At 41.2% G+C, this 26,322-nt stretch overlaps 1 protein-coding gene across 3 annotated transcripts in view; it reads left to right on the top strand.

The window, feature by feature from the left end:
* Positions 1–1,353: 1,353 nt before the first annotated feature.
* Positions 1,354–26,322, top strand: part of LOC117439172 (Na(+)/H(+) exchange regulatory cofactor NHE-RF1-like) — a 41,750-nt gene continuing 16,781 nt past the window's right edge. Inside the window, exon 1 of one of the 3 annotated variants that reach the window (XM_071201750.1) lies at positions 1,354–2,272. In XM_071201750.1, the coding sequence (XP_071057851.1) occupies positions 1,802–2,272 (471 nt within the window). In that variant the 5' untranslated portion in view covers positions 1,354–1,801. The remainder of the gene's footprint in view (positions 2,273–26,322) is intronic. The other 2 variants (XM_034074945.2, XM_034074946.2) reach the window with 2 other exon arrangements.

Raw genomic sequence — 26,322 nt, 5'->3', positions numbered from 1 at the left:
TGGCTTCCTGTTTGTCAAAGAATATATTTCAAAATACTGCTGCTGGTTTATAAAGCACTGAATGGTTTAGGCCCAAAATACATCTCCAACCTCCTGCTAAATTATGAACCATCCAGATCTCTCAGGTCTTCAGGGACTGGTCAGCTTTCTGTCCCCAGAGTCAGAACTAAACATGGTAAAGCAGCGTTCAGTTAATATGCTCCAAACATCTGGAACAAACTCCCAGAAACCTGCAGGTCCGCTGCAACTCTGACTACTTTTAAATCCAGGCTGAAGACTTTTCTTTTTGTCGCTGCTTTTAATTGAACTATTCATATCTTAGACTGCACTGTAACTTTTATCCATGTATTTTTTCTTTTAATGTTTAATTGAACTATTCATATCTTAGACTGCACTGTAACTTTTATCCATGTATTTTTTCTTTTATTGTTTCTTTTATTAGCTTTTCTTTTTAATGACTGATTTTAAATGCCTTTTTCTTAATGTCTTTCATTTTTTGTAAAGCACTTTGAATTGCCTTGTGTTGAAAAGTGCTATATAAATAACCTTGCCTTGCCTTGCCATGCCTTGCCTTGGCATGGCATGGCATGGCATGCCATGGAGATCTAGCCTGCTAAAAAGAGAACCAGCTTCGTAGGACCGGAAACCACAAGTTTTCCCTGAAGTTAGCCGGCTAAGCGAAAATCCTGCTTCGTCGTATACCCCCCAGCTATGTCCCCGTTTTTTTCACAAACACCCCCGCCTCTGTTAGTACACATTTAACGACATAAACATTTGTATCATCTGTTGTAGACCCAAATAAATAAAATCAAAGAAGAACTCATTCTCAAAAAAAAATAAACACCATTCTTAAAATGTATAAACGAACAATAGTTTGATTAACATTGATTAGAGTGCACAATAGAAATAAAATAATTGAGAGAAGAAAAAGAGATATGTTATCTATCAAAACCCAGTTAGATTAACATTCATTGGATTGCACAGTTTGTTTGTTTGTGTGGATATGTAGCAAATTAACATTTTAAATAGTAGCCTACTTAATGACTGACTGAATGGAAATGACAATAAATGAAAATGTAAAAAGAAAAACGCGATCATGAAAATGTTTCCAATCAATGAATACAATAATTTTTGACCATTTTGTTGTTTAGATATACCACATGTTTGTAACTAAATTATACATTAATTGAAAACACAGTATAAACTGAGGAGTGAGTCCCGTGAGTTTCATGTGTTTTCTTCACTCCGCTGGGAAACGGCTCTCATGTCAAGAAGCATCAGATCAGTGCATGCGCTGCAGCGTCCAATCAGAGAGCGATACACAGTAAGGGGGCGGGACGAGTGTCTGAGGATTTCACCGGAAGATGGTCTGGTGGTTCCTCGGTTATCGCTCCTCGATCTTCGGTCCTCCGGCAAAAATAAGGCCACTGGGACCATAGCCATATAAAGAGCTCTTTATATGTCTATGACTGGGACGCTACTCAAGATGGCGCAGACAAATCAACTTCCGGTGATACCGAGACCGAGGAGCGAGGAAATGAAAAATAAGAGAAGTGAAACGCTGCCACGGCCAGAGGGTGGAGGCAGTGAGGTGGAAGAAGATTGCAACACAGTAGAGAGTTAACGGGGGGAGGAATGAAGCAGAAACACAGCAGCGGAAACTCTCCTGTCACTCAGTTCAGCGGAAGTGGAGCTCGAGTAAAGTCGGTGCGCAACAGGTGTTTTGAGTGACTCCTCTTTGTAAGCTCAGAAGTTTTAGGATAGTAAAACAAAAGTTTTAATTTGGTAGAAAAGTACCAACATGTCAAAGCTCCGCCCCAGACAGTGTGTGCTGGAGAAAGGGTCCAGTGGCTACGGGTTCCACCTGCACGGAGAGAAGGGCAAGACCGGACAGTTTATCCGGCTCGTGGAGCCAGACACTCCCGCCTCCGCAGCCGGGCTTCTCGCGGGCGACCTTCTGGCCTTCGTGAACGGAGAGAGCGTGGAGGGCGAGAGCCACCAGCAGGTTGTCGCGAGGATCCGGGCCACCGCCGAGGCTCTGGAGCTTATCGTGGTGGACTCCGAAACGGCCGAGCTGTTGAAGAAACAAAACCTCCAGTGCCGGAAAGAGTTCGTCACGGAGGGGATTCCCCTGCCTGGCGGGGACAGCGACTCTGAGCACGGGGACACACAGAGCAACGGCACCCCGAGGGAATGCACCCCTGCCCCGCCGGACAATGGGGATGCTGCCTCGGAGAGGTCGGAGAGGCTGAGTGTCAGCTCCAGCACTAAGGTACCTTAATTAGTCTGGACTAAACTTGTCCGTAATTCATAATTATATTGTGTATATTACAGCAACGGGAGACACAAGCCTTGTCTCTGCTTTAGGCTCTGATGAGTCTCACTAACAAGGTAGACTCTTCGGTCAGAAGGTCAGCCCTTAACCTCCCGACCTGTGAATAAGCGATCCTTGTGAATACATCTTCTATCATGTCATTTTATCTAAGGACACTATAATAATGAAGTCAAAAAAAGAAGTTAGAAACTTGACCATGGAAATGTATGCTTGGCCTTTTGAATCAGTGTGTGTTACAAAACATTATTGACTGTTTTAAAAGTCTATTCATTTTTATCAACTGTAAGTTTCGTTGCAAACTATCCAGGCTAAGTTTTTCATTCATTGCATAACTAAACAGTAGTTGTGAACTTGTGCATATGACATGACAGGGGTGCTGCATATTCTGCATTATTTTAATAATATTAAAGGGGACCTATCATGCAAAATGCACTTTTTGATGTATTTTATACATAAATATATGTGGGGGACATATTTATGTATAAAATACATCAAAAAGTGCATTTTGGTGTGTCAGGGAACTCACATAGCGTCAGAAAATAAACCCCTCTCTTTTCCTCCGAACCCAAATGGCGGGGCTCTGTAAGGAAGTGGCAGATTTTTTACGGCTGTGTATTTTCAAATTCTAGCGCCCTCGAGAGCTGATTTCTCTACCCCACCTTTAAAGAGCAACTTGCAGGTTAGAGACCCTAGTGAATAAATGTGTAGGAAAATTATCTATACACTAGATTTTCCAAAAAATAATAAAATCTGGCGTCTTTTTTTGACGCTGCCCGCCTCCTGCGTCTATAGAAAAGAGATACATTCAGTGAAAGCACCACCCCCTGACCAATCAGAGCTTAGCGGAGTTTAAATACATCAAGTCATATTACAGGATAAAGTAAATACAGTATAAACTGCCTTATGCAGAGAAGACGCCGACGTGTCGCACTTATAATTTATCATTCATATCACATCATCAATCAGATCATCGATCATATAATATCATAATATGTCATATATTTCCTTATCTGAGTCAGCTGAGCCGTATCTGGCCGTGCAACACTTACATTGTCACATACTGTATGCAGAAGTATTGTTTTAAGCAACACATTAGGTTGACGAAATACTCAACTCAAATGTAATTAAAGTCAGATCCACTCATGTCTTGGATGGGGCAGTGATATCATAAAACTGTTGTACGCTTTCAAACACTCTATAGTTTATTTATTTTTTAACCAGTTGTTCTGTATTCTCCTTGCAGGTGCAACTATGTGGCTTGTATCCTGGATTATATGTGTAAATCATGGATGTTTAAAGTTCATATTTGTCTAATATTAGTTTACTTTTCATTAATGAAGTATGACGCTGCGTTGTCAGTACACTTGTCCCTGTTTGTGATTGGTCAAATGTAGCTAATCTACACGTGAACACTTTCACGTGAACGCGCTCTTAGCTGGAGAGAGAAACCCTGGCTTGATTTACAGAGTTGACAACCAGCGTCGTCGACGAGCGAGATCTCATTTGTTAAGGTTAGTTAAGATAACTCAAACATATCCAAGGTATGTTGAACTGGCTTCGTAGTACAGTTTACAGGTGGCTGCATAGCAGCGCTAATGTCAAAGACACAAACATTATACATTATATTTTTATTTTAACAGGATGCAATGACACAAATATTTGGGAAGGGGCCTTAGAGTATTTGTGGGGCTCAAGTCAGTATTTGCAATGCAATTACATACACGCTATATCGCCCCCCTTGACAGTGAAACGCCACGCGTGAGGTTTAGATTATTTCCCTGTCTCAATCCAAATTGAACTGTATGAAAAAAAACGGCACATTTGTGTTGTAGTAAATAAAAAGGGTGACCTGGAGCCAATCCTGCAATTTCCCCATGTGAAAGAGTTGACATGCTGAAAACCCAACCCCTGCAGGGGGGTCTGGGGGGATTTTCCCCCAGGAGATTTTTTGAAATACTAACATAAAATACACATTCTGGTACTCTCTTGAGAAGAAAAATAAATACATCTATTACTACACGGCATATTTAATATATATCCACCTCCTCACAGGGCTAAAACAGAGGGATATGAGAGATGTCTAAAATGCATGATCTTATCGGTATTCTGAGCAAAACGCATCATGTACATGTTTTTTATATATTTGTATATATATCTGAGACCCATAATAAATGCCTAAAATTAGCATACTAGGAGAACTTTAAACTATATTGCTCGGGTAAAATTGCAGACTATCTCTCTTCCATAACTACTTGTTGATCATTGATTTCATTCATATACCAGCACTAATAACCTGTGTTATTAATATGGCTGTCTTTTATCTTCTTAACTGATCTGAGGCTGGGCCTGCCTCTGAGCTGCAAAGGTTATGTGGAAATAGATCTCCTATTAAGTAGCTACTTCCTGTGCCAGTGGAAGGCTACTGGCTGAGGCAGAACGGTGACACAGCTCAGTGAAATGTTCCTGTTCAACACTGTCCCCGTCATCAAACCGCCAGTCAGTCTCTGCTTCCCGTCTTTCCCCGCCAGGTTTGTCTTGTCGGACAAGATGCACATCGGCGAGACGGAGTAACATTAAGCTCTTTATATTAGCTGATAGAATAGGGCTCTTCTTGCACAGGCAGAGCATCTATACTTCAGGGACGGATGACGGAAGTGTTTTTTTATTTGGAGCTAACAGGATAAATGCGTACTGTTACAAAACAACAAAGATCCTGGAGGGAACTTGGTGTCAGACCTGCAATTATATCCTCATACTTGAATATCTATTTTGTTGTAGCTGGACTTAATAGTTATTGTCATTGTAAATTATTTTATCGTCTTTCTATGTCTCCCAACAGGAGGCTAGATCAACCATTCAGAGTGTCTCTGGTTGGATGGTTATATATGTATGTGTATATATTAGGGCTGTCAAACGATTACAATTTTTAATCAGTTTAATCACAGCTTAAAAATTAATTAATCATGTCCAAAATATGCCATTTCTTTATGTATATTGTTGTGGGAATGGAAAGAAGGCGGATATATCCATTTAACATGTTTATTGTAACATTTTTCTGCGTGTAAAAATGAAAGACACCCCACACACCTATCAATCATCAAACCGTGGGGTTTTAATTCATTACGTGTTGATTTCCATCAACGGGGGAGTACTTCAGGAAAGTTGACGGGGGGGCTAGTGGAGTACTTCGTGGGGGGAGTCTCCCTCCGCAGCTGGTTGGCGTAGTTTTGGCACAATTCCGTTGTACAGACCGACGTTAACAGCAGCCCTGTCTGTGCAGACGAAGACCGACTCTGTCGTCCGGTGATCTAACCACCTTCTGGAAAAGCTTCACAAGTACGTCGGTACGCAAATGCTCTTTGTGACACAAGTGACGGTACGCATTTCAGATTACGCACATAACCTGCGTACCAGTTATGTGTTACCTGTACTACAGCAAAAGTATTCTCCGTCAGGACTTCCTGCAACAACACCACGCCGTTATCTTGATTCTGATTCTGGTCTTCGGTATTTCCAGACAATTGTCTACTGAAATCAATCTTACTAACTGCTGTCTGTGCAATTCTCGGCGCGAGTTGGTGGACTTTATTTTGCTTACTTTAACATCATTTCTCATTGTGGGGCTAAGCCATTTCTTGGTATGGCTGTAGCCTACCCCAGCCATACCCTGGCGCTGCCACTGGTGGGATGTATGGGGCGGGCCATTCTGCACATGCGTTAAATGCGTTAAATATTTTAATGCAATTAATTAAAAAAATGAATTACCGTCGTTAACGCGATCATTTTGACAGCGGGGTGTAACGGTATTATTCGGTACGGGCCCTTCGGTTCGGTACACGTGTGTACCGAACGAATATAACGTTAAACATAAAAAAATTGAGAATGTGAACAACTTCTTGGAAGTAATCTCAGGTGCTGCGTCGCAGCATTCAGAGTAATTTGCTCCCAATGTGTTCAACGCGTCAGAACGAGCAAGTCATTTCATTGGACGAGCTGGTCAGAGGGATGCGTTCAAATGTAGTCAGTAATTTGAGGAACTGTCGAAATGGCGAACGCAGATAAAGTTGAGCTCGAAAATCCTCAAGCATCATTGAAGTCTCCGGTTTGGGAACATTTTGGTTTCGCAGTTACCTACAAGGATGACGGACAAAGACAGGTGGACCGAACCAAAGCTGTTGGTCGGTGTTGTTCAATTAAAATTGGTTACGCGGCTGGCAATACATCAAACTTGCACACTCATTTGAAAAGGCATCACCTGAATGTGAATATCACCGGTACCAAAAGACTGAAGTGCAAACCCAACTCCACATTTAAGCCTCCACCACTCGCAAAAACTTCAGACCGAGCCAAAGCTATTACAAACGGCAAATATCCTTATGTTGCCATGTTAGCAAAGCGCTACCTGGCTGTATCTGCTACTACCTCTGTCCCTAGCGAGAGGGCGTGTTCTCCACAGCAGGAGACATTGCTAGTGCCAGCAGATCTGCCCTTTCGGCAAGCAATGTGGACAAGTACATTTTTCTTTAAAAAAACATGAAAATACAATGACAAGCAAGTCATAATGTCAAACTGGCTGCTTAGGTACTAGTACAGTACAGTTCAAATACAGATTATTTCAGTTCATCGAAAAGCTGCACCTTAATGTTTATTTTATTATATTTTATATTTATTTGAGTGAATATTCATAGTTTAATAATAATTAAGACCCCAAAACTAATAGTTTATGTTTTGTGAGTACTAGTACAGTAAAGTTGAAATACAGATTATTTCAGTTCATCGAAATGCTGCACCTTAATGTTTATTTTATTATATTTTGTATTTATTTGAGTGAATACATTATTCACAGTTTAATAATAATAAAAAAAATATATGTTATGTTTTGCGATAATTTTTTCTGCTGTACCGAAAACGTACCGAACCGAACCGTGACCTAAAAACCGAGGTACGTACCGCACCTATATATATATATATATATATATATATATATATATATATATATATATATATATTATTAAACTGAATAATGTATTCACTCAAATAATAATGTATTCACTCAAATAAATATAATAAAATAAACATTAAGGTGCAGCATATCGATGAACTGAAATAATCTGTATTTGAACTTTACTGTACAAGTACTCACAAAACATAAACTATTAGTTTTGGGTTTTTAATTATTATTAAACTGTGAATATTCACTCAAATAAATACAAAATATAATAAAATAAACATTAAGGTGCAGCATTTCGATGAACTGAAATAATCTGTATTTGAACTTTACTGTACTAGTACTCACAAAACATAAACTATTAGTTTTGGGTTTTTAATTATTATTAAACTGTGAATATTCACTCAAATAAATACAAAATATAATCAAATGAACATTAAGGTGCAGCATTTCGATGAACTGAAATAATCTGTATCTGAACTGTACTGTACTAGTACCTAAGCAGCCAGCTTGACATTAGGACTTGCTTGTCATTGTATTTTCATGTTGTTTAAAGAAAAATGAACTTTTCCACATTGCTTGCCGAAAAGGCAGATCTGCTGGCACTAGCAATGTCTCCTGCTGTGGAGAAAACCCTCTCGCTAGGGACAGAGGTAGCAGATACAGCCAGGTAGCGCTTTGCTAACATGGCAACATAAGGATATTTGGCGTTTATAATAGCTTTGGCTCGGTCTGAACTTTTTGCGAGTGGTGGAGGCTAAATGCTAGCGGGAGTTGGGTTTGCACTTCAGTCTTTTTTCTTTTGGTACCGGTTATATTCACGTTCGGGTGATGCCTTTTCAAGAGTGTGCAAGTTTGATGTATTGCCAGCCGCGTAACCAATTTTAGTTGAACAATGCCGACAAACAGCTTTGGTTTGGTCCACCTGTCTTTGTCCGTCATCCTTGTTCGTAACTGCGAAACCAAAATGTTCCCAAACCGGAGACTTCAATGATGCTGGAGGATTTCGAGCTCAACTTTATCTGCGTTCGCCATTAATTTTCGACAGTTCCTCAAATTACTGACTAAATTTGAACGCATCCCTCTGACCAGCTCTCATAGCATGCCCTCTCATCCAATGAAATGACTTGCTCGCTCTATGACGCGATGAGCCCAATGGGAGCAAATTACTCTGAATGCTGCGACGCAGCACCTGAGATTACTTCCAATAAGTTGTTCACGTTCTCAATTTTTTACGTTTAACGTTATATTCGTTCGGTACACTTCGGTACACACGTGTACCGAACCGAAGGGCTCGTACCGAATAATTTCGGTACGTGTACCGTTACACCCCTAATATATATATATATTAGGGCTTAGGGCTGTCAAGTTAACGCGTTAATAACGCGTTAACGCAAACAAAAATTAACGCCACTAATTATTTTAATGTGATTAACGCATGTGTATTTTTTTTCCTCGGCCGCCCCGTAGTTTCAGAGCGCATCGAGTTTAAAATACCATCTACAAACTGATGCTGCTGACAGCCCCGCTCCTGCCGCCTGCTTGTGGCAGACCACACTTCCACGCTCACCGGCAGGCACCGACTGGCCATCGGGAGGACCGGGTGGGTGTGGCCCGAGCGAGCGAGAGAGAGACCTTACGTGCATTGTTGTTGTTAGCATCGGGTGCTAGCTAGCTGCGCTAACGGATATAAGGAGCTGTTTAAATGAAAACAGAGGAGCGCTCTATCCACACAACTGCGACTAGCACTTGACTTTATGCAGGAAGCCAGATAGCGGGACATTGTAGGAAAAGTCAGCACACTCATGATTGCAGCAACATGATTGCAGCGTCCAGGCAGCTCCTGTTCGAGCATATGCCTTGAGTTGCACATAGCTCCAACGATCCAACACACACACACACACACACACACACACACACACACACACACACACACACACACACACACACACACACACACACACACACACACACACACACACACACACACACACACACACACACACACACACACACACACACACACACACACACACACACACACACACACACACACACACACACACACTATTGTATGAGAGAGTTTCCAGGTTGAATTGAGGCGAATATTTGTAATGTTCAGAGGTTGTTGTGTTTAATATTCATGAGAATATGTGTCATTGTTCAAATGATAATAAACATTAGCATAAAGCATATTTGTCCACTCATATGTTGATAAGAGTATTAAAAACTTGAAAAATATTCCTCTAAGGTACATTTAGAACAGATCAAAAATGTGCGATTAATTTGCGATTTAATCGCGATTAACTATGGACAATCGTGCGATTAAATATTTTAATCGACTGACAGCCCTAATATATATATATATGTCCATATATACGTCCCTCTGTGAGAGCGAGTAGAAAACAACACAAAATTGGTTTCAAAAAGAAAAAAGCTTCAAGCGGCTGCGATGCTGCACATCTCCAGTTGCATTCCACCCTGATGGGACACATAGCAGAGTGTGAAAGCTCTGACAGCAACCTGTCGGGGGCCCCCCCCCCCCCTAACTGCTTCAAACAATAGTTATTTTAGCCTGATTGTGTCTGGTTTGTCCAGGACTTGTCGTCAAACTGTTTCACACTTTATTACGTTCCCAAATTCTTTCATGACTTCAGTGATTGAGCATCTCATCATATTATGGTAACATCCTGGTCTCCAACCCACTGAGCGGGGGCCTTCTGTTGGTCTCCATAGAGACCCCCAGCAGCAGAAAGAGGCTTTGTACAGTGTTTGCATGGGGAGAAAAGCCTGTGGGCCTGGGAGGAAAGGAGAAGGGACTCTCACCTCAACAAGGAGGCCATGCTGACCCTGAAATACCTACTTTCTCACTGAACACTGCCAGGAGGGCTGCAATACTGTGAGGGGATTAAACAGCAGTTTGTTCAGGCTTTGTATATGTGAACATTAAGGGTCAACCGATTATCGGCCTGGCCGATTATCGAGGCCGATATTCCACTTATCGGTATCGGCTTTTTTTTAATCAAATTGCCAATACAACTTTGGCTCTGATGCGGCCGTTTCTCTGGCTGCAGTCACCACTGTTCACAAGCAATGTCCCGCCCACAGCGCTATCTGATAGGCTATTACTGAAGTGTCAATCAACACTGAAGATTTTCCGGGCTGCAGCCATCCAGAGAGGCGGGACCTTCTCAGATTACAGGCAGGTGCGAAGAACGCAGACACAGACCGAGGCAAACAGCAGCAGTGAGCAGTGTTTCGAAGGTAAATCAGTTGAAAGCCGAAGTTCAATAAACATCCCAATCCCCTATGCTGAAGTTGCAAAAACACCACGATCTCATGATCCACTTCTATCAGTTTCCCAAAGGGTGGGTAGCGTCTCGCAGCGGAGAAACTGTGGACGACTGGGACTGTGATGGCTGCTAGTGGAGCCTCGCAGCAACTCTGCTTTCTGCACCACAATCTGGTGCTGCTGAATTGGGACTACTAAATGAGTGAGACTCAAATATCAGAAGTTCAGAGCAAGTTTTAGTAGTTTTTATTGTATTTTTACTTCATTTACTTTACTCAGGGTCACAGAGAGGAAACCAGTTGAAAAGTTGATTAAACATAAAAAGGCATTTCAAAGAAGTTGTGTTATTCTACATTTTGACACCAAGATTATCTGATTTTACTGCAAATGTATATCGGTTCCAAATATCGGTTATCGGTCTCCTTGATTACTAATAATCGGTATCGGCCTTGAAAAAGCCATATCGGTCCATCCCTAGTGAACATAGACAAAAAGATTACATTTTAGTATAATAAATGATGGGGGCTAGGGCCAGGTTTAATATATTGAGGTTTTTGACCAAAAGTAAAAAGTTAATTCCCAACAGTGTAATCATTGGAGTTTCAGGCTCTGCACTTTCCCTCCTCACCTCATACCTTAAAGACCGCACCTACAGGGTTACTTGGAGAGGGTCCGAGTCCGACCCTTGTCAATTAACTACAGTGGTCCCTCAAGGCTCTGTTCTTGGTCCCCTCCTCTTCTCCTTGTACACAAACTCGCTCGGATTAGTCATTAGCCCGCATGGTTTTTCATACCACTGCTACGCTGACGACACCCAATTAATCCTGTCCTTTCCCCGCTCAGAGACCCAGGTCGTCGCACGCATCTCTGCTTGTCTAGCTGACATCACTCAGTGGATGTCTGATCATCACCTCAAGCTCAACCTTGACAAGACTGAACTGCTTTTCCTTCCGGGAAAATATTGTCCCACTCTTGACCTAACAATCAACATTGGCACCTCTGTTTCCCCGACTCAGACTGCAAGGAATATGGGTGTGACCCTAGATAACAACCTGTCCTTCACTGCAAACATCGCTGCTACAACCCGCTGCTGCAGATATACGCTTTACAACATCAGGAGGATGCGTCCCCAGCTGACCCAGAAAGCGACGCAGGTTCTGGTCCAGGCTCTCGTCATCTCACGCCTAGACTACTGCAACTCCCTCCTGGCTGGTCTACCTGCATGTGCCATCCGACCTCTGCAGCTCATCCAGAATGCAGCTGCTCGCCTGGTCTTCAACCTTCCTAAATTCTCCCACACCACGCCGCTCCTCCGCTGCCTTCACTGGCTTCCAATAACTGCTAGAATCCACTTCAAGACAATGGTACTTGTGTACCATGCTGCGAATGGATCTGGCCCTTCCTACATCCAGGACATGGTTAAACCGTACACCCCAGCATGTGCACTCCTCTCTGCATCAACCAAACGGCTCGCTGCACCATCGCTGCGAAGGGGACCCAAGTTCCCATCAGCAAAAACACGTGGGTTTGCTATCCTGGCTCCAAAATGGTGGAATGAGCTCCCCATTGACATCAGGACAGCAGATAGCTTACACACCTTCCGGCACAGACTGAAAACTCATCTCTTTCGACTCCACTTCGAGCGATAGAACTATTAACAAAGCACTTATATACTAATAAAGGGCTGGCTTATCTAAAGCCAGTTGAGTAGCACTTGAAATGTTTTTGCTCTATGAAACCTGATGTACTTATATGATTCTGTTTTCTTCAAGTTTGTATTTTGTTGGTCGAACGCACTTATTGTAAGTCGCTTTGGATAAAAGCGTCAGCTAAATGCAATGTAACATGTGGAAATGTTACAGACTCACAATATGTAACCGGTCTGTGTGCTCTGTACTTCCACTCCCTTTTGCAGGTACACATATCCTAAGACTTTGAACCTCACTCTCAGAATGAGTCCTTAAGGCTGCCCTCATCTTTTTTCCAACGCATCATTCTTCTTCAGTGTTTCACAATGTCTCTTATCTCTCAGCTCATATAAGCCTGGGAAAGAACAATTAATCTGCGGTTGTATTGATTCAAGAGTAGTGAGTGCTATAAATCAAGATTACTGTTGTGTTACTCAATATAGCAGCAGATTGGCTGTAGTCATAATGGGCCAATATAGGGGCAACATACTTTCCTCTAACCTGCTCATGAAGCCTGTCTGTGGTATTGGAACTTTTAGACCTCTAGAGATTAGGGATGTTAAGATTTACTGATTTGCATCAGTTCACCGGCATAAACGTTAAAAATGCGAGTGCACCGGTTGAAAGAGTGCACATCGGCTACAGTTTGGGTTGAACTCGCGATGCATCGATTGTAGCGCCTTTGCATCGGTAAAAAAAACGATTCATTCATATAATATCCTGTCAGCACTCCGCAGAGACGATCTTTGCTTCGCACTACGGAGGCCGAGAGTCTCAGTTATCAACACACATGGAAGTCGAGGAGAAATCGCATAATGTTGAATCAAATCGTATCGAACTGTATCGCAACAGGGGTGAATCGTATCGTATTGTATTGCCTGGCTCTTCAAATGTATCGTTACTGTATCATATCGTTGGCAATGTATCGAGATGCGCAACGTATCAAGATGCGCATCGCATCGGCCTCAGTGATGGAGATGCACATTCCTACTAGAGATAGTGATATATCAGAGTTTCTCTTAGATTGTGGTCATAGTCTTACTTAAGTTAAAGTTCAAAAGTATCAACATCAAATTATACTGAAAGTACCAAGTACTTGTTATGCCTAAAGGCCCACTTCAGAGTCATATATATATATATATATATATATATATATATATATATATATTGAATTACTGTATTATTATCAGTGGTGGAAGAACTATTTAGATCCTTTACTTAAAGGGCCCATGTCATGCTTTTCCGGTTATTACCCGTCCCCTTGTTTTTTAAGCATGTAAACGGTCTGCAGAGTAAAAAACCCTCAAAGTACACCCTGTAGCGAGTAAAACTCTAACACAGAAAATACCTGTCTATTAGGGATCGACCGATATGGCTTTTTCAAGGCCGATACCAATACCGATTATTAGTAATCAAGGAGACCGATAACCGATATTTGGAACCGATATACATTTGCAGTAAAATCAGAAAATCTTGGTGTCAAAATGTAGAATAACACCAACTCCAACACAACTCAACACAACTTCTTTGAAATGCATTTAAGCATATATTATGTTTAATGAACTTTTAAACATCTTACAACTGGTTTCCTCTGTGCCCTTTTCTTTAGTGCAGCCATCTGCAATGAGTTAGAGAGAGAGAGAGACAAGAAGTGGGGCTGCGTGTGTGACGTGCAACAACATTAACCTTTCTGTTGGTCGCTTGTTAGCAGACCCTTCACGCGATGGCAGAGCGAACAGGTACAGGCAGGGCCCATAATGATAGCCCTATAGTTTAAATCTACTACCCACACATGAACATATGGAAATGGGTTACTATTTAAAAAAATAAATGTATTTAGGAACCTATCCATGTGATTTTTAGTGGGGGTCGACCTCTATGGGGGTCCAGGGGCATGCCCCCCCGGTAAGATTTTATTTTTTATTTTGGAGTTAAATGCATCAATCTGGTGCATTTTGAGGGGAAAATATAGAGACTAGATCTATGGAAACACCTATATTAAACAGAACTGTATACATTTCAATAATCATAAAATCATGGCCATAACCAATAACATACCATTTCCAATATGAAAAAAACACTGAAACTTGTTTATTAATTTATTTTTGGTTCATTTATAGTTGTGAGTGTGTCTGTGCTCCTGAATCAGCCTCTCCTGTCTCCCTCCTCTCCCCTGCTCCTCTTTGAGGCAGCAGCAAAGACTAGTTTTCTCTCAACAAGTTTTAAAAGTGTATCTTACCTTTTTTCACCTTAATATGTGTTTACATAACTGGTGACCACACTGTTTGAGACCCACTGAGAACTTAGACTTAACTATCTAAACACTCAGAGAGTCCTTTACCTCACCTGAGCTGAGCTTATCCCGAGGTTGAATGACACACAGAGATCAATCAAGGGCTTTGATTTATGATCTGTATGACAGTGGCCATGTCGGCAGGCCACATCATGTGGACAGCCAGTCACCCTGAGTGAGGCAGGCCACTTAACAGGCCAGAAGGAGGCGAGATCAGTGCAAGGGAGCGAGGGATCATTGTCCACAAGTTAATCGATCGCAGATGGCATCGTGGTCACGGACGAATAAAAAATAAAATTATTTAAAAAAAAAATTATTAAAAAATTATACAAAAAAAAACAACCTAAATGGGTCGCGAAATATACATGGGCGGCCGTTAATATACTTCGGCGGCCCGCCCAAGTATAGTCTGTGTGGGAAACCCTGGGAGGTTCTGCAGGGTGTATGGGTTGAGACAGTTTGGCTCTAGTCCTGGGTGGTGTACCATGCACATAATAGGTGCTGGGACTTGATTCATTCGTGTTACAACCTATAGGAAGGTAAGATATGTGTAACATAACACGTTTAGCAATCAAACCAACTATGGCAAGGTTTACAAAATAAACATTCAATTACTAAGGAAGAAATAAAAGGGCATATAATAGTCTATTGACTTGACAAATATGTATGGTGTATAATTTGGCATATAATGTTGTCTGCTACTGTTGGTGTTTTCAGCTAGCTGGCTACATAATGTTGTAACTTACATCTGAAATGTAAGAGCGATACTAAATAAAAACTTTCCACTGTGAAACCGTCTGCTCTAGTTTGGGACGGTGGGACGGTGGATCAGGTCTATCTGGTCTGTCTCACTTTCAGGATCGGACTCCGATTCAAACATATACGGCTGTACCAACGCCATTGTAAAACAGATTTTCTGCTCAGAGCCGAAAAAGGACTGTTAGACATGGTGGTTGACTAATCAGAACAGAGTGGCCGAGCTGACCAATCGGAGCACACTGGGCTCACAGGGAGGGGGGGAGGGGGCAGGAGCTCCAACAAGCCATTTAAGACACAGTGAATATACATACTTTACAGAGATGCTGTATGAGAAACCAATGTGACTTTTAGTATACCTCAATAATGGAATTATGATCAGTAGAAATGGCCATGACATGGGACCTTTAAATAAAAGTATGTATTCTTAACCAGTTAGGCCCCCGGTCACGGAGCCAAAACGGCAAATACGTCTTACCTTTGCTGTTTTCTGATCAAAAGTGTGTTCAATGGCATTAAAACGCATAACAACGCTGCTGAAGGTTTATCCAATGTTTTTGTGTCACTTTGAAATTATTACTGATTGTTATCGTCATATTTATGGCAAAAACTGAGTTTTCATATATAGTTACATTGAGAGCTACAGTACGAGAGTGTATGAGATAGGGCCGTGCGATTATGGCAAAAATCATAATTACGATTATTTGGGTCAATGATTGATATCACGATTATTTGGACGATTATTCATTGACCATTTATTGAACTTTAAAACAAATAATATTTTACCAATAAACAAGATCAACAAATATGTTGGAGCGCACTTCCAAAACCATACTAAACATATATTATTAATATGATAAATAAAAATAAATTAGACCAAAATAAATTAAATCAAATATGATGCAGTGCACTGTCACAACCTACTGAAAACTCCTTAACATATAGCCAACATTTTGGTAAAACATATTCAACATATTCCACTCAGTTAAACGTTGAAGGCTGGCCAACCGTCATGGTCCAGAAGTAACAGGAAATAAATGTTGAACTACAATTCAAGACCAAATAAAAAAATGTTGGCCACCATGGCAAATGCTGGTAGGGCTGCTCATGTCATCTCTTAAAGATTTGTTGCAAGAAACACCAGCCTGTTGACATGGTCTGGTTTCAGAGATGAGCGCAGGCAGGTAACGATATTGCCACCTGTACTGAAGACTCAGCCACTACCCGACACATGGGGTCACGCCGGCCAATCACAAAGCTTTGATGCGTTCAAGTGCATTATTCTGGCACAGGAAGATTATGTTACAGGACATTAACGATAAAACAGAATATTGTTGTTCTATTTTTAGACACATCTTGCGATCGACTGGTTGGGCATCCCAGGGCTAGACCATAGGTCCGTTGTGGTCGCAAAGTAGTCAGCTGAAGCCACTTCTCTCTCAACTTCCCCACGGCATTTGTCACATAGCGCAGACCTGCTGAAATAATACCGAGACGGCATCGCGTAACGCTTGTCCAACGTGTTGACAAGTTGCTTAAAGCCCTGGTTGCTAACAGTGCTAACTGGGCACATATCTTTAGCGATGTGAAATGTAATGGCACCTGTAATATCTCTGTGTCTCTGCGAGCTCGTCGCGTAGGCCGTTGCGCTGTACAATGCGTCCTGAATCGATGACTGTGATGATGTGGTGGATGAAATCAAGCGGGCATCTGCTTTTTGTTGTATTATTGCCCGGTCGTATTGCACTTTGTGGTTGTATTTCAGATGATTAAAGAGATTGGTTGTGTTAGCGTGTGGTGCCAACACAACCTAGTAACAAATCCTGCACTGTACTTTGTTTTGCTCCACGTCGGACTCCTGAAAGCCAAATCAATCAATCAATGTTTATTTATATAGCCCAATATCACAAATGTTACATTTGTCTCAGTGGTCTTCACAGTGTGTACAGAATATCAGTATGACAATACGACACCCTCTGTCCTTAGACCCTCACATCGTACAAGGAAAAACTTCCAAAGAAAACCCAGTTTAAAGGGAAAAATGGGAGAAACCTCAGGGAGAGCCACAGAGGAGGGATCCCTCTCCCAGGACGGACAGACGTGCAATAGATGCCGTGTGTAAATTGAAAAGATAATACATTTGCAACATAGGTAGTCCAGATGTTTGGAAATGCATGTGTGTATAATAGGAAGATGAATCCACGAGGATATCCATCCAGGACTTATGATCCAGGACCACAGCCACGACTCAAGATCCAGCGCTCGCGATCCAGGACACAGGACCGCAGGATCATCCATGACTCCGGATCCCAGCGTATATAGACACCAAAAGAAAGACATTTGGGGAAGCTGGGTTAATCGGAACATGAGAGTACACAGGTATAGACAGAGAGAAGGAAGAAGTAAGATGACCCCCGACAAACTAAGCCTATATCAGCAAAACTAGGGGCTGAATCTAATCAGCCCTAACTATAAGCTTTATCAAAAAGGAAGGTCTTAAACGCACTCTTAAAAACGGATAGGGTGTCTGCCGCCCGAACACAAACTGGAAGCTGATTCCACAAATGTGGAGCTTGATAAGAAAAGGCTCTGGCTCCCATTGTACTTTTAGAGATTCTAGGAACAACCAACAACCCTGCATTCTTGGAACGCAATGCCCTAGTAGGACAGTAGGGTATAATGAGTTCTTTAAGGTAAGATGGCGCCTGCCCATTAAGGGCTTTGTAGGCGAGAAGAGGAATTTTAAATTATATCCTGTGTTCTATAGGGAGCCAGTGTAAGGCAGCCAGAACAGGAGTAATGTGGTCCCTTTTCCTAACTCTGGTTAGTACACGAGCCGCAGCATTTTGAATCAGCTGAAGCGACTTGATTGACTTCTTGGTACTCCCTGATAATAAAGAGTTACAATAATCCAGCCTAGAAGTAACAAATGCATGGACTAGTTTCTCTGCATCGTTTTGAGGCAAGATATGCCTGATTTTTGCAATGTCACGTAGATGGCAGGGTTTCCGCTAGGATTTTTTCTCAACGGTCAAATGTCCGGGCAGATTTTATTTTACCGGACAAATTTGAAACTTACCGGTCATATTTCAATAATAATAATAATAGTTGTGTAGCAGAGTTTCCGTTAGCAGGTAATTACCGGACTATGAGCAGATATGCTGATGTTTAAAACTCAGTTCACGGGGCTCATTTTTATATTGCTTCAGTTTATAATCGTAACAGATCGAAAAAAATTCAGATTAATTTTTCAATAAATGATTCCACAAACAACAAACAACATAATTATTACATTCAAACAAACTACTTGTAGTAGATAACGTACATTATTCAGAAGTTTACATCAACTTTGAATAATAACACGGGAGAAACGGAGCCTCTCTTTTCCCCTCTCCCTCCCTCTCTCTCACAGCAGTCAGTTTCTTAAGCAGCTCCTGCAGCGCACTAAACAGAGGGCGGGGCTTCAGGTGATTCTGCAGAGCTGCGTGTCTCGGTCAGACTCAGCAGCTGATCTGATCTCTCTCTCGCTCCGGTTACACTTCACTCGCGTTCATGTCCATATCAATCAGATCCAGCTCTCCTGATCGGCCTTTATAGAGAGCACCGATCAAACTATTAAGAGTGAATATCGGCCGATAATGACCGGCGGCCGATCGATCGGAGCCTCCCTAATTATTACCAGACATTTTGACCGTCAGGTTTTGAATTTACCGGTTTTTTATAAATTTTACCAGCTAAAAACCGGTAATTACCGGCTAACGGAAACCCTGGTAGATGGAAGTAGGCGGTCCTTGAAATTGATTTTATGTGGGCGTTAAAGGATAAATCCTGATCAAATATAACACCAAGATTCCTTATAGTCTCACTGGAGGCCAAATTAATGCCATCCATAGTTGGTATATCTTTAGATCATTTGTTTCGTAGATTCTTCGGGCCAAGTACAATAACTTCAGTTTTGGTCGTGTTTAACATCAAAAAGTTTAAGGTCATCCACGTTTTTAAGTCCTTAAGGCAGTCTTGAATTTTATTTAGATTAATTTTATCAGGCTTGATTGATAAATATAGTTGAGTATCATCCGCATAACAATGAAAGTTTACAGAATGATTCCTTATAATATTGCCTAACGGAAGCATATATAATGTGAACAAAATAGGTCCGAGCACTGAGCCCTGTGGCACTCCATGGCTAACTTTGGTTTGCGTGGAAGATTCATCGTTAACACGTACAAACTGAGAGCGTTCAGATAGATAGGACCTAAACCAGCCTAAAGCAGTTCCCTGTATGCCAACTAAGTGCTCTAGTCTTTGCAATAGGATATCATGGTCGATAGTATCAAATGCAGCACTGAGATCGAGCAAAACAAGAATAGAGACAAGTCCCTTGTCTGAGGCTATTAGAATATCATTTGTGACTTTAACCAGAGCTGTCTCTGTGCTATGATGTGTTCTAAAGCCAGACTGAAAGTCTTCAAATAAATCATTGTTTTTTAAGTAATCACACAACTGTTTTGCGACCGCTTTCTCAAGAATTTTTGAGAGGAACGGAAGATTAGAAATAGGTCTATAGTTGGCTAAAACCTCTGGATCGAGGTTGTGCTTTTTAAGAAGCGGTTTTATCACTGCTACTTTGAATGATTGTGGAACATAGCCTGATAATAAAGACATATTCATAATATTTAATAAAGAAGTGCTAATTAATGGAAAAACTTCCTTCAACAGCTTAGTTGGAATTGGGTCTAACATGCACGTTGATGGTTTAGAAGAGAGAATCATTGAATTTAATTGTTCAAGGCTTATGGCTGAAAAGCATTCTAGTTTCCTATCTAGTGTAATATTAGAACTTACGTTTCCGGGAGCTGTTGATAACACTATACTGGTCAAAGGCAAGAGGTCATTAATTTTGTTTCTAAGAGTAACAATTTTATTGTTAAAAAAGCATATAAGTTTCCTCCCCTACATGCAGACATGCTATCGAGTTAAGTATTGGTGGAATCTCTTCCTTAAATGTGGCTATAGCACTAACAGATTTCTGCTGCAAGAGCTTTTGACTAATGCTTTGTAGTCTAGTAACAGCACCCCAAAAGTCACCAAGAAATGGTCGGGCAAAGCAGGATTATGCGGTTCGACTAATAGTTGCTCAATTTCAATACCATAAGTCAGAACAAGGTCGAGAGTGTGATTATAACAGTGGGTTGGTTTATTTACACTCTGACAGAAACCAACAGAATCTAATATAGAGTTAAATGCAACAGTAAGGCTATTTTTATCATCGTCAACATGAATATTAAAGTCACCTACGATAATTACTTTGTCTGTTTTAAGAACCAAAGTTGATAAAAACTCAGAGAATTCTGATAAGAATTCTGAATAAGGACCTGGTGCACGATACACTGTAACAAATAAGATTGGCTGCAAAGTTTTCCAGGTCGGATGCGTAAGACTAAAAACGAGGCTTTCAAAAGAGGTATAATTTAATTTTGGTTTAGTACTTCCAAATAGTGGAAATAGTTGTACCCTTCTTTTTAACGAGTTGCTGCTCTTGTTCTGACATCTTCGCTCGCGCTGAACACTCACAACACATGTCACTCCCACGTGGCCGAGTGGGTTTTTAGGGAGGGGCGAAAGCACACCCAGCAATATAATCGTATTTTGTCAATTATGCTGTTTTCATAATCGTCGCAAGCCATAATCGTAATCGCGATTAAAATACGATTAATTGCACAGCCCTAGTATGAGAGCTTCCGGTTTTGGGCATTCTGGCTACGCTCACATTACTCATTCACCAATGGTAATGTTTAGATGGATTTAGGAACTTCCCTCTCGATTCTATTGGCTCTATCGGTTAAAAAGAGATGTCGATCATCAAAATCGACCGATGGGTTCCAGAGATATGGAAAATGCACCCAAATGACCCCAGAAGTGTTGTTTTTTTTTCGAAATCTCTCTAAGAAAGGTCAAATTTCCCTTGTTTTGCATCAATCTTGATACAGGGTACTTATTATATGTTATAGTTTGGATTCCTAAAGCTTTTAGTCTACTATCCCATCATTCAAGGGTGGTTTTCACTATAAGTAATGGGGCGTTACTAGAAGTATCTAGAGAAAATGTACTTAAAAATATGAATTCTGAAGAAATATGGCCTATGTATGTTTGACAAACAATGTTTTTTTTTTTTTTTTTTTGACGAGCAATGTTTTTGATAGACAAATTATTTATGTTTTTATAATATATTGTATAATGTTGCTTTTTCGTACCTTAAAGAGTTAGTCCACCAGTTACATTCTCAGAGATGCATTATGTTAAACGTGTATTACATGTTTTTTAATGCAACATCTTAATCCAAAAAGTAACTAAAGCTTAATAAATAAAACATTAATTAATATATGTAGGAGAGTAAAATTACATTATTTCACTTTAAATGTTGTGGAGTAGATTTCAAGTTAATATTTAAAAATTGTAAGTACAGTACTTGAGTAAATTTCCTTTTTTACTTTCCATCACTGTATATGTGCAATGACATACTTATCATTTTGATGTGGTTGTTTATTAATTTTACATTTTACAGACAAAGCGATTAGTTGAAACAATAATCGAAATAGTGACAGGTACAGTCTCCTCTCATTCAGGAGCTGCTCTGCATCTTTTGAATCACATAATCTTCCTCTGCAGGTCCAGTGTCCCAGCACTTTAGGGCCAGCCTGTCCACGCTGTTTTTTGAAACTGAAAAAAAAGATGGATTAAGGCGAGACACCCCAGGTGAATAGGGTAATTTTTTTAACTTAAAGGTATCAGCTAGAAATGTCTCCAGTTAATTACTTACAATAAGGCAATTGTTTTTTGTATTACAAGTTTTCTGAAATAGCATGTTTAAATATTCAAATTACCCATTATCTCATTAAATATGCACATATTTTAACACATTTCAGGAATCGAAATCTGAACTTTGGATAAAGCCAGGTTCAAAATTCTTGTTTCATTTTGTAGTCATATTAGCATCTAAGGCTTTTACAGAAGGGATATTGGATATCTCTTTTTATCACTCCATACAGTAAATCAGAAAATACTGTCAATAGCCCTAAAATATCAATTTCCGCCATGTTTTTAGGTATACAATGTTGTATAATTCAGGCTATGAATGATATATGAACAAACCCTTCTGTAAAAGCCTTCATAATATTGATAGGAATATAACTGGAAGGTTTGGTGTATGTAAGTGCAACTGAAGTGGACATTTCGAACTCGGAGTAGGAGAAAAAACTCATTTTGAGAAAACGACCTTTAAAGATTGCAGTGAGGCGCGAGCTAACCCTCCTGTTCTTTGGATGACAGCTTGCGCATCAACGCACTCCGTGAAGGTATTTCATGTTCGGGGTCATTTGTTTTTTGTATAACCTTGCTTCGTGCAAGTGACAATTGTTGTTGTCTTCTCTGTGAACGTTTTTTTCGCCGTTCTTTTGCCATTTTGAGTTTTCAATTTCTAGCGAAAAGCTAACCAGGAAGTGTTTTAGCACACCACGTGACGCATCTGAACGAATCACGTTGTCAGAAATTGACACCAGCCAATGAGATTTCGTTTCTTGGTTTAAGACCCCTTTGTGCTTTCACGATTGGTTGCTGATACAAAGGGAATGACCATATTTGGATCCGATGAGATTGTGTAGGAGAGACGGAGCTTTCCAACGATACCTCTGTTGACATGGTGCACACAGCTGTCGCGGTACTTTATGTTACCTTAGAATGCTAACTTTTGGTGAATTTAGGAGAAATCTACAGACGCAAATAGACAAACTATAGTAAAATAAACACTTAAATGTGTATTTTGTACGTTTTCCTTCCAAAAGCCTGAAAGAAAACATGTTATAGAATCAAAATAGCACAACATCTCAAAATTGACCAGTACTTAAAAAACGATGTTTTTGCCTGCCGTGTCTCGCCTTAATTGGGCGACTGTGGCTGCGAGGGAGTGCGGCCGTCTTTCCACCAGAAGGTTGTGGGTTCGATCCCAGCCCGTGCAGTCAACATGTCGATGTATCCTTGAGCAAGATACTTAACCCTGAGTTGCTCCCGATGGCATGGCCAACGGTGTGTGAATGTGTATGTATGTTAGTGCATGTCCTAACATACACTGCTCAGTATGAATGGGTGAACGACATGTAGTATGTAAAGCGCTTTGAGGGGTCTTAAAGACTGGATAAAGCGCTATATAAGTACAGTCCATTTACCATTTACCATTTAATTGATCATTAAAATTACAGCCTGTTGTTTCTTTCATACCTAAGTTCTTTGGTAAAAATCTATGTATGATTTACAAAAAAACTATTTCTAGTGCCAACTCAGCATTTTCAGTTTGACTGGCAGCCTGGAGGTCAGAAGGCAGCTTCATGTAGCCTAGAGTTTGATATTGGTGCACAAAAACATCCAGATGGGTGTCCTCACATTAGATGATTCCAATGATTTGCTAGAGCACGTGTTAAATTATTTTTCCTGCTGACAGAATGCAAATTATTTTTAAATTCCAGAGACATCTTTAGAGTAGTATGTGGTATTTGTTTGACCCTCATATGGGCTGGCCTCCAAAACACACTCCATAAAGAGCTGTGCGCATCAGCTCACACACACACACACACACACACACACACACACACACACACACACACACACACACACACACACACACACACACACACACACACACACACACACACACACACACACACACACACACACACACACACACTGTGGACACAGAGTTCTCTAGTTATCCAGGTGATGATTAGGAGAACACTGTCAGCAGTCTGTGCTGACCTTTTTTCAGAGCAAATTCATAATAAATACCTTAACCCTTAATACATTTGAAACCAGTCCAAAAATGACACCATGGTTAATGTGCCATTACAAGAAGAAGACATTCACTATATAGACAAAAGTATTGGGCCACCTACACATTACACCTACAGGAGCTTTTATAATTGTCACCGTGGATGTTCTCTTATGCTCCAACACACAGTTGCACGGGGTGCAGAATAGTTTCCCCCCAGACATCGGGGTACTGCTTTGCCCGGTCTTTAGCAGAAATGTTCGTCGGTAAATGAGATGGATTAGATTTTCATCTTGGTGAAGAGAAACTCCACACGTTCACTCCACGGTGTTGTTTACCTTCTGTGATGCGCAAGCTGATGACGTCGCTGACAGTGTTCTCCTAATCATCACCTGGATAACTAGAGGTGTGTGTGTGTGTGTGTGTGTGTGTGTGTGTGTGTGTGTGTGTGTGTGTGTGTGTGTGTGTGTGTGTGTGTGTGTGTGTGTGTGTGTGTGTGTGTGTGTGTGTGTGTGTGTGTGTGTGTGTGTGTGTGTGTGTGTGTGTGTGTGTGTGTGTGTGTGTGTGTGTGTGTGTGTGTGTGTGTGTGTGTGTGTGTGTGTGTGTGTGTGTGTGTGTGTGTGTGTGTGTGTGTGTGTGTGTGTGTGTGTGTGTGTGTGTGTGGTGTGGTGTGTGTGTGTGTGTGTGTGTGTGTGTGTGTGTGTGTGTGTGTGTGTGTGTGTGTGTGTGTGTGTGTGTGTGTGTGTGTGTGTGTGTGTGTGTGTGTGTGTGTGTGTGTGTGTGTGTGTGTGTGTGTGTGTGTGTGTGTGTGTGTGTGTGTGTGTGTGTGTGTGTGTGCGCGCGCGCGCAATTGCTTTTACATTGAATAAACATTGAATGTGTTTAATTGAATAGTAAAGGGGTTTAACGTTAGTGGCAGGTTGTGTGTGAGAGAGAATAAATAAGACAGCCCAATATTTATTTTTTCCGCATATTTCGCAATTTCACCGCATAAAATCACATAAAACCCAGCATGTTTGATCGCATAATCAAGGATTTTAGCCCGCATAATCAAGGATTTTAGCCCGCATAATCAAGGATTTTAGCCCGCGATCGACCGGTGAGGAGATTGCGACTGGGAGATTCCCAGTCGATCGCGAGATGTGTCTAAAAATAGAACAACAATATTCTGTTTTATCGTTAATGTCCTAAAACATAATCTTCCTGTGCCAGAATAATGCACTTGAACGCATCAAAGCTTTGTGATTGGCCGGCGTGACCCCATGTGTCGGGGCGTGGCTGGTGGGCAGTGGGCAGTGCACTAGTTCGCTAATGTTGTCCGTGTCAACCATTGTCAACACCAGGAGTGACAGTCCGCACACACACAAGAAGCAACACATATATAATTTTCACTCCGAGTGGGAGGATGATTATTTTTGTATCTATTCCAATTCAAAGTCCATCTGTCTCATCTGCCATGCGAGCGAGGCTTTATCGAAGAAGGGTAATTTAGGAGCGGCATTTCAAAACAGTGCACAAACGCTACGAGATGGAATTCCCTCCTAATTCTGCGCTCCCAAAAGGGGAGGGGCCTGAAAGGACCGCTAAATGCAAAGCAGTCCATTTTCACCAGGCCCAACAACAAGAGCAAGGCTGCTACCAGAGCATCTTATCGTGTCAGTCGCGTTCTTGCGTAACACATGAAACCTTTCAAAGATGGCGAAGTTGTGAAAGAAGCATTCCTGGAGGCTGCCGTTGCGTAATAAAAATAACAGTAGCATTTCAACAGGTTTTTGATATGATAAAAACTCAAGTTAGATACCGTTATTAATCAGCTGTAAGTTTGAGTTTGTTTGAACTTATTCATTATAATTATAATTATTTACCTGGTAGTAGGCTGTCAGTAATGGCTACGCCTCTCTATTTGGACTGGTAGATCTCGGCAGACTGGCAACTTTAAAAGTAGCTCTCGGTTCAAAAAAGGTTGGGCACCCCTGGTCTATATAGTGTATTTAATGACAGTGATCATCATGTTTGCACTCTCTATGTACAGGCCTATTATAACGTTACCTAACCACCCCGCCCCCAAGCATCATGATCGACGGCTTCCCTGTATCCTTCACCAGCCAAGTCAAAAGCCTTTGCGTCATCCTGGACAGCACCCTTTCGTTTGCACCCCACATAAAAAACATCACCCGGACTGCCTTCTTACA

The sequence above is a fragment of the Pseudochaenichthys georgianus genome, chromosome 23 (genome assembly GCF_902827115.2).
Source record: "Pseudochaenichthys georgianus chromosome 23, fPseGeo1.2, whole genome shotgun sequence".
Lineage (NCBI taxonomy): Eukaryota > Metazoa > Chordata > Actinopteri > Perciformes > Channichthyidae > Pseudochaenichthys > Pseudochaenichthys georgianus.
The sequence above is the reverse complement of the archived record's forward strand: the minus strand, read 5'-3'. Positions and strand labels throughout refer to the sequence as shown.